This window comes from Hemicordylus capensis, chromosome 4 (genome assembly GCF_027244095.1).
Source record: "Hemicordylus capensis ecotype Gifberg chromosome 4, rHemCap1.1.pri, whole genome shotgun sequence".
In the NCBI taxonomy this organism is placed as follows: Eukaryota; Metazoa; Chordata; class Lepidosauria; order Squamata; family Cordylidae; genus Hemicordylus; species Hemicordylus capensis.
In genome coordinates this window covers 129,386,523-129,400,682 of record NC_069660.1, presented here as the reverse complement: position 1 = coordinate 129,400,682, position 14,160 = coordinate 129,386,523, and the positions used below count along the sequence as shown (strand labels likewise).

The following is a 14,160-nucleotide window of genomic DNA, read 5'->3' as shown; positions in this document are numbered from 1 at the left end:
TGTATTAAATCAGGCTTGATTTCTGGTCACTTGTCAGAGATCAGTCTATGCATTAATTCTAACTTTTTTTATAGTGAAGAAATTGCTTTTTATAATGGGAATCAAAGGGAAAAACAGACAATTCACAAAGCCTTCCACAAACTGGTAAGTCAGTATTAAAAGCACTTGAGTAATAGTACTTCTTAATTTCTTGGTTTAATTTAGTGGCCTACCCAAGGTAACTGAGGTGAATGGACATTATGAGGCAGCTGCTACATGGGGTAATTTGTACCCCCCAAATTTTACAAGGTGTAAAAGAGAATTGAATATTTAAAAAACCCAAGAATTGTATTTATCGTGTGCATAGTGTAGTCTTGAATTTAGGGTAATCCTGTGTGCGGAGGGGGGAAATGTAATGTGGAGATTATATCAGAATCAGGGCAGAACTGCACATCATGATGGCAGATTGAAATCACTGTTAAGCAACAGTAAAGAAGTTTGGGTGAAAGCCAGGGTGATTAACCTTTCTGCTTCCCTGCACCCCAACAGCTGGGCTCTGAGACTGTCTATGAAGAAACACATTGGGGAAAAGCAGCAGCAGCAAAGGAACTCAGCATCCCCTCCCACCCTCTACAAGAACTCATGCCTTTCCCTCCCCCACTACACAAATGAAAATTTTTATTAGCAGATAATGATAGGAAATAACCCAGCATGTTACCTTTTCCATGTGCTGTCTTAAGTTCATATTAAATGGAAGTTGAGATTTTCAGCTTTGTAGTGGGAACAAGTGGGCTTCAAAGCCAAAAATAGCCTGTAGAGAGTCACCCTCTGATATGCATATCCCTTGTGTGCACTGCAGTGCGCAACATATTGTTTCCTGTTCCCAAAAATGTGCATACACATGTGTTCATGGGTGATTGAAATCAGACTTGTTTGGAGTTACTGATCCATTTAGTTAAATAAATAGAATGCATTGTCATGATTACCAACTTTTTCATTTTGTTAGGTGGAGCACTTGCACAACTTCATTTTGTTTCGGTTTACTATGGGCTTTATAGATACCATCATTGCCAAATGTAAGTGTGCACACTTCTCCTGACTTAGATCCTTGTGATAAAAATATGCTGCTGTGAAGTGCCATGGTAGCCCCACTCTCCACTCAGTGTTTACTGTGTGAACTTCTAACAACTGGAATGAAACTGTGGGACTGATAAACACCGGGATTACTGTGTGAGACTGTTAAAGAATTTAGAGCAGAGCTGCATGGTATTGCTGCCTAAATGTTAGGTTAACATACCTTTAAAATCTTAGTAATTTTACATTTGGTACTAGCTCTTAAGTATGCTTTCCTTATGTTGTAGACCTTGCTACTGTAGTTGGTTATCTGGTTGTTAGCCGTCCATTTTTGAATCTCTCTCATCCTCGCCATCAGAAAAGCACCCATGCAGAACTTCTGGAGGTAAGTAATGATTTCTAGGAGACCAATATAGAATGGGTGGCATTTATGTTTAGTAGACTCCTGAGCAACCTTGCATTTTGTTACTTTAAGGATTACTACCAGAGTGGAAGAATGTTACTGAGAATGTCTCAAGCTCTCGGCAGGATAGTTCTGGCAGGTCGTGAAATGACACGATTGGCAGGGTAAGGTTGGTTGATTTGTTGCCTATTGCAAAATAAACCCTAACTTACAGTCATAGTCATTGTCAGCATCCAAAACCTGCACTTGCAGTAGTTTTCAGTGTCCAATAGATTCTCTAGTTCTTCAGAGCTGATACTTTTTTGAGTGCTGTAATATTCTGGGATTAGCTTCTTTTTTCCTCTTAATCAAATGAGCTTTCAAAAAAAAAGATTATCAGTTGTAAATGTGATCACTTACAAATACTGAAATACATGTCTATTGTTACTGAACTCAAATCACAACACAACAGACATTACATAACACATTATGTAACACACCACAGAAATCCAGTGAATAACTATTTCAAAAAACTTTATCAAGTGTCCAAATGTTAGTCCCATCCATGTTAATTCTTACAAAAGCAAGTGGTATCATCAAAGTAAATAAAAAGCCATGTTTAAAAAATTCTATCTCGGAGACTTTTCAGAAGTGAGGGTCAGCTTGCAAGAGTCTGGTAACGTGTATCATATGACTGTGCATTAGAACTTATACACTCACATCTAACAATATCTGAGTATTTCTAATGAGAGAGATTGCTACAGAAGAAAAGATATAGTTTTTTAACATGATTCTTTATTTAAACTGAAGATACCACTTGCTTTTATAAGAATTAACATGGGATTAACATTTGGACACTTGATAACGTTTTTTTGAAATAGTTATTCACCAGGTCCAAGAACATAGGAAGCCGCCTTATACCAAGTCAGCTCAGTGTTGTCTACATAGACTGGCAGCAGCTTCTTCAAGGTTGCAGGCAGGAGTCTCTCTCAGCCCTTTCTTGGAGATGCCAGGGAGGGAACTTGGAATCTTTTGCATGCAAGAATGCAGATGCTCTTCTCTGAGTGGCCCCATTCCCTAAGGGGAATACCTTACAGTCCTCACATGTAGTTAGGGATGTGCATGGAACCGGTTTGAAAAACTTGTGGATCCACCAGTTCAAAGGCGGCGGGGGTGCTGCTTTAAGAGTGGGGTGGGTGCACTTCCCCCTCCCGCCACTCCCCCCCGTGTCCTTAGAAAACTAATCGAGGTGGCAGCGTGCTGCCCCGTTGGCTGGATATGGCCGACAGTCCCTGACGCGCCTGCACATGCGGACAACGTGCATGCACGCCGGCGCGTCAGGGACCTCTGGCCATATCTACCCAATGGGGCAGCAGGGAGATATGCTGCCACCCGATTAGCTTTCAAAACAAAGGATGCCGGGGGGAGTGTTGGGAGGGGTAAGTGCACCCGCCCCTGCTCTTAAAGTGGCATCCCCGCCACCCTCAAACCACCCCACTGCAGTTGTGTGCACATCCCTACATATAGTCTTCTACTCAAATGCAAACCAGGGTAGACCCTGCTTAGCAAAGGGGACAATGCATGTTTGCTATCACAAGATCAGCTTTGCCCCATTTCTGTTTCTGTTGTGTGTTATGTAATGTTGGTGTATATACTATGAATTGTATTGTGTAGCATGTTTTTTACTAGGTCAGATATCATTTACTGTATTTCATATTTTGACTAGCATTTTTATCTCATATTTGATTATTCATTATTACTATTCTTCCATGATTCATTGATCCAAAGTACAGTTTTCTCACTATACATCATTTTTCATATATCTCATGTTCATAGTTAATGTATTTGTTGTGCTGTGATTCAAGTTTTATGTTCAAGACCCTTTTTTTGCTGGTCTTGTGGGTATTGTTACTAAACTTGAACAAAGCTTGGAGGCTCATTTATGGAAAATGCAAAGCCCTTACTGTTTTCTGATTATATCTTCTACTAGTATTTTTAAGCCCGTTATAATAACGGGCGCTAGGTTCCCCCCCCCCTTTATTCCTTCTTCCTTTGCTCTTGCCCTTTTTTTTTTGTTTGTTTCTTTTTTATTTCTTTCTCTTCCTTTCTTTCCTTTCCTCTGCAGTTACCTCTTTGAAACTATGGTCTACTTTACATTGGCTGTGTAGGAAGTTGTATATCAAGTCAGAGACCCTTGATCCGTTCATCAACCTCACTATTGCCTACTACACTGACTGGCAGCATCTCCCCAAAGTTCCAGGCAGGAGTCTTTCCCAGCCCTCCCTGGAGATGCTGCCAGGGCTTGAACCTGGGGTCTTCTGCATGCAATAACTTACTATGGAGTAAGCCTTGTTGAAATCGGTAGGGCTTACTTCCGAGTAAATGTGCACACTGCAGACTCAGGCTGGAAGTATTCTACACACACCACCACCCATCTCCTTTGCAAGCTGCGGTGCGGGCGGCGACGTGACACAGACACACACTAAGCAAGCCAGCCTTGCCTGGTATATGCTTGCTGTAGTGTAGTAGAGAGAGGCTTGGGTTCGCGGGGAGAAAAAGTGCTGGTGTTTCTCTCCAGTGGGGGAAACAGCGCAGAGAGCCTGACTGAGCTTCGCCCTTGCTGGAGTGAGAGAAGTGCAAAGAGGAAAGAGTTACCTCCTTGTTCTCTCACCTGCTGGCAAACAAATTGAGGAGGCTGGGAGCAGAAAAGCCTTTTTGGAGGAACCCCCCACCTGGAAAAGGAGGCATAGGAAGAAGCCAGGCAGAGGTGCCGCTGCGACCGCCGGCGCCGGCCAGGGTGAGGAGGCGGTGGCAAGAGGACCAACTCCCGCGCCTTCCTCCCCGCTGAATTGCCTCCCTGCGGCCGGGTAGGGTGCGCCGTCGCTGCCTCTGTGCTTCTGGTCGGATGGTGAGTGCCGGCCCCGCCGCCATCAGTGCCGCCCGCAACCGCTGTCTTCCCCTTGGCCCTGCCTCCCAGAGTGCTGCCCAGAGTGCCGTCCCGATTGCTGCCCGCCCCCGCCGTCTTTCCCTTCCCGGTGTCCTTTCCTCCAGGCGGACAGATGCGGCAGCAATAGAACCGGCCAGCATGGCCGCCTGGTGTCGGTGGTCCTGTCTCCCTTGGGCTGTTCTGGGCCTGCGCTTCGCGCAGGCCCAGAACAGCCCAGGGAGGCAGGGACGCAGATCCCCAACGTTCCAAGGCCACGGCCACTCACTTAGCCTTTTATTATATAGGATAAGTTATATCTTCAGTGTGCAGTAGCTTCAATTACTGGCCTAAAGCAGTCTAGCAGTTAAATTAACTTTTTTATTTTATTTTATTCAATTTATATACCGCCCTTCCCAAAGTGGCTCAGGGCAGTTTGCCTTTTGAAAAAAATATTTAAAAACCTGTGTCAGTCAAACTATGTGAATTTGACTCCTTTGTAGTATTGTGCTTTCAGTTTTAGCAATTTGCAGTTTTTATTAACTTGTTCTACAATACTAATCTTTCAACATCAGTACTTAATTCCTTTTCAATCTAATTTTTTTTCTTTAAATTTTAGCTTCACAGCTCGAATTACAGAATTAATGCAAGTACTGAAGGAGTTGAACAGTGGCAAATATCAGCGTACCATGTTATCTCAAGAAAAGGGTAACTGACCACTTAATATTTACACTTGACTCATGTCATGTTACACACTTGTTCACCCACTAATCCTTATATATGTTTGCTTTAAATTGAAGATTCAGAAACAGAGCAAGCACTTCCCCTGATTCCTGGTGCTGGACAAGTTGTCATAGCAGATAATATTATCAAGTATGTAAAATAGCACTCTTTTTTCTTCTTAGACTCTTGAACACCCCACCCCAGGCATGGATATTATAGTGAAAGTTTAAAACAGGGTGGAATGAATCCATGCTTGTCCAGATTGTGCTGTTAGTCACCTACAGCTGTGTTGCTCAACTGCCAGTCCGCAGAACGTGAGGTGTTGGGTACTGGTCCATGAGGAATAAAAATCACTCTCCCCCCAAAAAAAATTGGGAGCTGCCACTGGGAGCTCTCCAGAGCTCATTTCTAAGTAGGCAGACCTTGCTGCTGGATAAGATTCATTTCGAGGAAGCGAAATGAACGTTATTCAGTAGCGAGTGCTGCCTGTCTAGAAATGAGCTCCGAAGAGCTCGCCCCAGCTCTGTGGATCCTGGGCCCTGCCCCCTTTGCACATGACATCATAGACAGACAGCACTCACTGCTGGATAACATTCATTTCACTTCCTCGAAATGTACGTTATCCAGCTGCAAGGGCTGCCCACCTGGAAAGGAGCCCTGGAGAGCTCCTGGCGGTGGCGGCCCCCACTGGCTCAAATTTTGGGGGGGAGGTGCTTGGAGATGAGGGCGAAAGGGGTGACCCCTTTACTAACAGCTGGTCCGGGAAACTGCACACAAAGAATATACCAGTCCATGACTCCAAAAACATTGAGAAACACTGATCTAGGGTATTCTGGGATGAAATGTTGATGGTGGTATTGTCCATTTTCATTGCAGGTTTGATCATGTTCCATTAGCAACACCAAATGGCGACATGTTGATTAGAGACCTCAACTTTGAGGTATGACACGAAATGCAATGTTTAATTTTGAAATATTGGCCAACATCCAGAATTAACATGGTGGAGAATATTATTATTATTATTATTTCTTGTTTACACAGTCAGACAGGTGTTATTGACTGGTTTGTTTTATCCAGACATTGAGTCCTTCCCAAGGACCTGGGATGCCAGAACTTTATTGTCAGTTGTTATAGGTATCGTCGCAGAATATAGGCTGTTCCCAGTAAAGCTGCTTTTTGTAATTGGCTGCTGGTGATTTCTGTGGCCCCTATGGTGTTGAGGTGCTCTTCAAGGTCTTTTGGAACTGCACCCAGGGTGCCAATTACCACTGGGACTATTTTGGTCTTTTTCTGCCACAGCCTTTCAATTTCAATTTGTAGATCTTTGTATTTTGTGATTTTTTTCTGTTTCTTTTTCTTCTATTCTGCTATCCCCTGGTATTGCTATGTCGATTATTTTGACTTGTTTTTCTTTCTTCTCAACTACAGTTATATCTGGTGTATTGTGTGGCAGATGTTTGTCTGTTTGTAGTCGGAAGTCCCATAATATTTTTACATCTTCATTTTCTTCAACTTTTTCAATTTTATGGTCCCACCAATTTTTGGCTACAGGTAGCTTGTATTTTTTGCAGATGTTCCAGTGTATCATCCCTGCTACCTTGTCGTGCCTTTGTTTGTAGTCAGTCTGTGCGATCTTTTTACAACAGCTGATTAGGTGGTCCACTGTTTCATCTGCTTCTTTACAAAGGCGGCACTTGCTGTTTGTTGTGGACTTTTCTACTTTTGCTCTTAGTGCATTTGTTCTTAGTGCCTGTTCTTGCGCAGCCAGTATTAAACCCTCTGTTTCTTTCTTCAAGTTGCCATTCTTAAGCCATTGCCAGGTCTTGGTGATATCTGATTTTCCACTTATATTGTGCAAATATTGACCATGCAGGGGTTTATTTCTCAATTTTTCTGCTCGGTTCTTGACTTGTTCTTTCTTGTAGGCCTGCTTTGTTTCATTGGTGTTGAATAGTTTTGCGTTCTTGACCATTTGAAGTGCATCTTCTTCACTGTCCTTGATATATTCTTCAAGGCCTCTTTTCTCCTCCTCTACTGTTTGAGGGACTTGCAGCATTCCTCTTCCACCTGAGCTGCGAGGGAGGTATAGCCTATCGACATCACTGCGGGGGTGCAGAGCATGATTGATAGTCATGATTTTCCTGGTCTTACGATCCAGAGTCTCTAGCTCTGCCTGGGTCCAGTCTATTATTCCTGCAGTGTATCTGATAACTGGTATAGCCCAGGTGTTTATGGCTTGTATGGTGTTCCCGCCATTGAGTTTGGACTTGAGGATTTTTCTAACTCTCCTGATGTATTCACTTCCAATTTTTCTTTTAACTTCAGTGTGTGCGATGTTATCAGCCTGGAGAATGCCCAAGTATTTGTAATGTTCTTTCTCTTCCAGGTTCTTGATCTTGCTTCCATTGGGCAGTTCTATTCCTTCTGTTTTTCTTATTTTTCCTCTGTTCATTATTAATGCAGCACACTTGTCTAGTCCAAACTCCATTGCTATATTGCTACTGAATATACAGACAGTGCTTAGTAGTGATTCGATTTCTGACTGGGACTTTCTATACAACTTCAGATCGTCCATGTACAGCAGATGGTTGATTTTACTTGAAGTTTTAGATGTTTGGTATCTGAGGCCTGTTTTGTTTAGTATTTGTGAAAGTGGGGTCATGGCAATTACAAACAACAGAGGGGATAGTGAGTCCCCTTGGAAAATGCCTCTTCTAATGCTAACCAAGTGTCTTGCCATTGATTGTTAACTGTGTACTCCACAGGCTCATTGCTTTTTTTATAAATATCTGAATGTTTTTGATGACACCAGTTGCTTCTAAACATTTTAGTATCCATGTGTGAAGCAATGAATCGAAGGCTTTCTTGTAGTCAATCCATGCAACACTTAGATTGGTTTTTCTTCTCTTGCAATTTTCTAAAATCATTTTGTCAATCAGCAGCTGGTCTTTTGTGCCTCTGGTGTTCGAGCAATTTCCTTTCTGTTCAACTGGAAGCTGTTTGTTAGTTAATAAGTGTTGCATGACTTCATCTGCTATTATTCTAGTTAATAATTTGAACACGGTTGGCAGGCAGGTGATCGGTCTATAATTACTTGGAACTGCACCTTTTGCTGGGTCTTTCATGATGAGATAAGTTTTCCCAGTTGTTAGCCATTGTTCAATATCACCTCCTTGCAAAATGTGATTGAACTGTTTTGATAGTTGTTTATGAAGGCTTGTTAGGTGTTTAAGCCAAAAGCCATACAGTTCATCGTCGCCTGGAGCAGTCCAATTTTTAATTTTCTTTGCTCTTTCACTTATTAATTCTGGTGTTATTATTAGATCTTGCATTTGTTGGTTACATTTTTGACCTCTTTCATCCAGCCTGCTTTTTTATTATAATCTATTGGATTGTCCCATAATTTCCCCCAGAATTGCACTGTTTCTTCTTTATTTGGTGTTTCTAGGTTTCTTGCAGTTTCTCCTTCTATGCTTTGGTAGAAACGTCTCTGATTCAACTGGAATTGGAGATTCTGCCTGTGTTGTGTAATTCTGGCTTCATACCTGCTAATCTTCTTTGACACTGCTGTTATTTGCTGCTTTATTATTTCCAGGACTTCTCTAATTTTCCTTGAATCTAGGTGGGATTTTTGGATCAGATACTGTTTGGTGTTTTCATTCTTCAGCTTCTTGTCTTTCATATCTTTCAATTTACTAGCATCTGATCTAAGCCTGGAGATCTTATTTTCTAATCTAATCTTCCATTTAGGTGATGTACTGCTTTCTTTTTTTACAGGTCCACTGATCTTATATCCGAGCTCTTGTGTTGTTATTGTTGCTGCACTGTACATTAGTTGGTTTGTTTCTTGGAAATTCTTGGTTGTTATCTCTGCAAGTGCAGCATTGACATCTTTTAATGCCTGAGCGAGTTGTTTTTTGGCAACTGTTTTTAGAGCTGGAAGTCGAACCCTGGTGGTTGTTTGGTTCATGTGTTCAGTTATTTTTTGCTTTAGTTCTTGTTGCTTTTCTGTTAAACGGCATTTGGGTTTTTGAGGTGAAGGCAAAGGGGAGGTTGCCTGGTTTTGATTTTGAAACAGTTCAGTAACAGTGGCATCCTCGATTTCCAACACCTCCTCCACCTTCGCCTGAGCAACTGCTTCAGTTGGTGGTAATTCTTCTTCCATATCTTGAGCCTGTGTTGCTCTTTGCAGTTCTTCCAGCTCAACTCCTGTGAATACTTTATTTCTTATTATGTATCTTCTCTGGTCTGCTAGCCTTTGTTCTGTGATTTCTGTATCTGGATGCTTCTCTTTCCAAATGTGGTACATTCTTTTTAAATAACCTCTTCTAGTTGGACTAGACTTGTAATAGCAGATCATTATTTCCTTGTTGGTATTTTTCGTATATTTTTTTCAGTTAAGCGACGTTTCTTCCAGTAACTTTGCTGTCTTCAGCCCTGGTTGCTCAACTGAAGATCCTGAGTCCTGTTGCCCACTTGCCACCTAATGTCCAGGGACTATAGCATTATTATTTTATTTTGCCAATCCCCTCTTTCCCTCTGCAGTCCCCTGTGCCTTCTGAAAATATGGTCCCTGAGGGTTGAAGGACCCTCAAGGACATATTTTTGGGAGGTACAGGCAGCTTCAGAGGGAAGGAGAGAACTAGTGAAAATCCTCCATCCTCCTATGGATGATGGAAAACACTCTTCCACCAGCGTGACTTGTAGTCTGGATATCAGCCATTGTCTATCGTAAGTAGGTATAACATATGGATTTCTTCACCAGAACATTTTCTAGTAAAATAAAATTGACTATACAGTCAATTCATTTTCTACAGCCTTAGTTGAGGTTCCAATTCATGAGCTTATTAGCAAAGCTCTGCATATTTTAATTGCTACTTTGATTGTCTATAAATGTTGTGGAGAACTCCATGCATGTGTACATTTCAGTAATACTAGTGAAGTTACAGGGATCATGTATGTGTGCATTAGAATGATAACTCTTAATGTTATATGCATTAGATGTCACTGTGGGGCTAATGTAAAATGAAATTTTATAATCACTTGAGAATCCCATGTTTTCACTTATATAGAACATTACTAATATCATCTGATTCTGTACTAAATTAGGGGGTAAGACAGGAAGTGAAACAAATTTATTGTAACATATAGGCCTCTTTTCTTTCTTTCTTTCTTTCTTTCTTGCACCTTGATCTTAAACATGTTTACTTAGAAGTCAATCCTTAGCGGGATTTACTTCCAAGCAATTATGATTAGGATTGCAGCCTTGGCTTGATTGCTTTCTGTAATTGCTTACGTTTTCAGATTTCTATTTCAGTATTTTGTATTTGGGGTACTTAATTGAACATCACAACAATAAAGATCTAGAAATAAGCAAAATCACAGGTCTTGAACCTGAGCAAAGTTTGCATATAGGACAGGAATTTAACTTATTAGTTTAAAGGAACCTTATGGCTTTGTGTTTAAAGAGTGATTGGCAAGTTACACCAATCATTTGCTTTTCTTCACACTTCTCAATATGAACATTACCCTTTTACACACTCACATTTGACGAAACTTTGTCAACTTATATATTCACAGGTTAAGGAAACTAAACTAATAGCAACATGTGTGGCTCAGGCTTGACAACATGCAGGCTGAACAGACACGTTTATCAGTCTCAAATTTATGTTTTCAAAATATTTAAATAATTTGTATTCCAGGTGCGATCTGGTGCAAATGTTCTGATTTGTGGGCCAAATGGATGTGGAAAGAGTTCACTCTTCCGTGTCCTTGGTGAAGTAAGTATATAGAGGATTAAGAATTCTTAATTGGAAAGATAGCAACATCGTACCTTCTGAATCTTATGGCTTTTCTTTTTGTATTGCAGTTGTGGCCTCTGTTTGGTGGTTGTCTAACTAAACCTGAAAGAGGGAAGTTGTTTTATGTTCCTCAGGTAAGCAAACTACCATAGCAACTAGAATTGTTTTGTTTTGCAAAATTTCAGATAGTCCTTATCCCTTGCAATTTAATTTCAGAGACCATACATGACCCTTGGAACGCTCAGAGACCAAGTAATCTATCCAGATACTCTAGAAGACCAGAAAAGGAAAGGGATCTCTGACCAGGTGAAATACTTTTCTTTCTTTCTTTCTTTCTTTCTTTCTTTCTTTCTTTCTTTCTTTCTTTCTTTCAACACCACTTTTTAAAGATAGTCTTTCTTGCTTTGCTATAAAAGGTGCAGCTCACTGTAAACTTAGAAATACAAAAACTACATAGTCATAAAAAATCTCAGTAACATGACAGCTGTCCTAAAGGTTTTGCTTCAGTATAAGATCTGTGTATACTCAGTGTGTGTGTGCCTGCCGGCCTAACTCCCTCATGAGGCAACAAGTGGTGGGTGCAAGGCCCCTACGTTGCCCTCATAGACTTCTCCTCACGTGCCTGCTGCCACCATCTGTCCCTGCCTCAGCACCTTTTCTCCCTTGCTGGTCTTGTCCCCAGCCACCTGACTCACTGTTACTGGACTGGAAGTCCAGTGCTGATTTCCACCTCTCTTCTTCTTCTGTGCAGCACTTTGTTCTTCAATTGGTGGTGCATAATATTGCCAGTCTCGCTCACTCATACTTTCTTTACTCCAACAAACTTGTGTGCTTTGTCTTGGAAGCAGAGAAAGTACCCTGGTTTGTTGCTGTGGGTGAGAGACAGCCACCAGGTGCAGCTGTGGCAGCAAAAAGGATCCCCACTACCAATGCTGAATGCTCACTGCCTACTACAGCAAGCAGCAGCACTGGCCAGTGGCAGGCTGAGGGTGTCAACAGTGATTGGTTGCTCCTTTCCAGCAACAAACGTGTGCTTTGTCCTGAAATGGAGGAGACAGTGGATAAGTTTGCTGGAGGAGAGAAAGAGAGAGAGACTAGCAGCATTACACAATGGCTGGAGAAGAGTGCTGCATGCCTCTGCAGAAGATAAGAAGCAATCAGCACTGGGCTTCTGGACCAGAAGTGGTGAATCGGGTGGCTGGGGGCAAAGCCAGTGACATGGGGATTGGGGCAAAATCAGCACCAGGCTCACATAAGGCATGTGGCCAGCAAGGAGGTGCTTGCATCACCTCAAGCTGCTGTTATGTCTTTGAATGTGATTTTCTCACTCTCTCGTGAATTTAGTTGAACTTAAGGCCAGCTCATACACCCAATTAGTTGCAATATAGTAAACATCCATGAGATGAAATTGTAGTCAGCTCTAATGTGGATGGAGAAGAGAGAGACTGCAAATACAAAGAAGAATATTTATTGTTCAATTGAAAGATGGGAAGAAAGAAATCATATACAGAAAAGAAAGAAACCATATACAAATCATATCTTGCAAAATATTGGAAGACAGATAATGATGACAAAAGTCTTATCCTGTGGTAATTTCAGCACATGTTCACACACACTCTGCCTGTCAGACCTGTCTGCCATCTTTGACCTATGTGCTTCAGACATCTTTAGGTTGTGTAACTGACTGCTTGATTATGGCCTCGGTCCTATAAGCTGCTATAAGTACTAGGGCTGTGCACATGCAAAAAATCTCATCACACCCTAATCCAATCTGATCTGATCAGATTTTGAAAATATTGGATTCTTGGGCCCCTGGGTGTTAGATGTCAGGTCAGAGTTGAATTTCTGGTCAGAAATTCAACTGAAGGTGAAGTACAGGTTGGCAGGTCTCTGTAGTGAATTTGAAGTGAATTGGGCAATCCTTCAGTTTTTAACGGGTTTGTGTTTTTATGGCAATGTCAGAATGGTGCTCTTGCACAAGAACACCTCATAAAACAAAACAAAACCAACATTTAAAATGGCAAGATTGTACGATTCACTTCAAATTCACTACACAGTCCTGCCAACCTGTACTTCACTTGTGCTGAGCTTTGAAGTCCTAGGCTCAGCCTTTTATTTTTTACGAATTTTTCCCCATTTCCCCATTGACCTCTATGGGGAACAATCAGATTTTCTTTGGGTTTTAAAATGGCAGTTTCTGTCATTTTGTGTCTCCGACAGTTTGACATGAATTTCAGTACGAATTCAGACAGTCCAACATAAATCCTGACAATTCTGATCTGATATTGGGTATCGGATCAGAATTTGGTTGATTTTTTTTTTTAAACAATTGCAGCAATGTTGGATCAATTCCAACATAGCTAATCATATGTTGCACAGGCCTAAAAAGTAATAATTTGCCCAGCTAGAACTTTGTGTAGTACAGGAGTCTGCTTATAAAATGCATAGATTATAGATTATAGATGCATGTCTATCTTCTAATTTCCCACTTGCTTAGGGCCAGTTGCAGATGTACCCAAGTGTTTCTACAGTTGCAGATGTACCCAAGTGTTTCCACATGAACCCAGGGTGCATGTGTAGCTGTCTCAGCAAGAGCCCATGTTGAACAATAGGTGCATGACTAGGGAGAGAGATAGAAAAGCTTCTAGGGGTTTGCGATGAAATGCCTATTCAGTCTATGAATTCAGGAAGAAAGCCAAATTTGAACATGACACATTCTCTGTTGCTGGAACCGAGGACACCTCTGGGTTATCCTTCCCGTAAGCTCCAAGGCAGGACAGTTGATTGGATAGAAATAGAAAGCTATGCCTACTTGAAGCTGAGGGGGATAACCCCGCCCAGTTCTTTTCTGTCCTCGAAAGTTGTTTCCTTACTGATTGCTCCTTTCTGATTCCCTTCTCTTCTTATCTTGAATATGGTATAACTTTAAAAGAAAGAAAAGAAAAGAAAAACCTACTTTCTTCTTTCTTCTGCTGGTCCCTCCTTTCCCTTACTCCCCTCCCTCGCTGCATGTGGTGATCGGGGCTATTAACACGCTACAGTGTTTGCCTGCCGAAGGGGAGAGGCCCCCACGCTGACTTTCCAAGAGGGTAGCGTTCAGTGAACGCACAGTCATCGGCCACGGCCGCCTGCGAGCCGTTTGTGCACCTGACTTCGCTACTTTTTTCCCCAGTCAGCCACAGCCGCCTCCGGGCCGTTTGTGCGCCTGACTTCACTGTGCTTTTCCCATTTGGCCACGGCTGCCTCTGGGCTGTTTGTGCGCCTGACCCTGGATGTGG

The 14,160-nt window shown here is 41.9% G+C and overlaps 1 protein-coding gene across 2 annotated transcripts in view; it reads left to right on the top strand.

The window, feature by feature from the left end:
- The window catches only part of ABCD3 (ATP binding cassette subfamily D member 3), a 63,997-nt gene that overhangs the window by 28,112 nt on the left and 21,725 nt on the right, over positions 1-14,160 (top strand). For both annotated transcript variants that reach the window (XM_053249229.1, XM_053249230.1), the window contains exons 10-19: positions 75-144; positions 986-1,055; positions 1,341-1,438; positions 1,529-1,620; positions 4,978-5,066; positions 5,159-5,231; positions 5,958-6,021; positions 10,784-10,861; positions 10,951-11,016; positions 11,099-11,188. In XM_053249229.1, the coding sequence (XP_053105204.1) occupies positions 75-144; positions 986-1,055; positions 1,341-1,438; positions 1,529-1,620; positions 4,978-5,066; positions 5,159-5,231; positions 5,958-6,021; positions 10,784-10,861; positions 10,951-11,016; positions 11,099-11,188 (790 nt within the window). The remainder of the gene's footprint in view (positions 1-74; positions 145-985; positions 1,056-1,340; positions 1,439-1,528; positions 1,621-4,977; positions 5,067-5,158; positions 5,232-5,957; positions 6,022-10,783; positions 10,862-10,950; positions 11,017-11,098; positions 11,189-14,160) is intronic.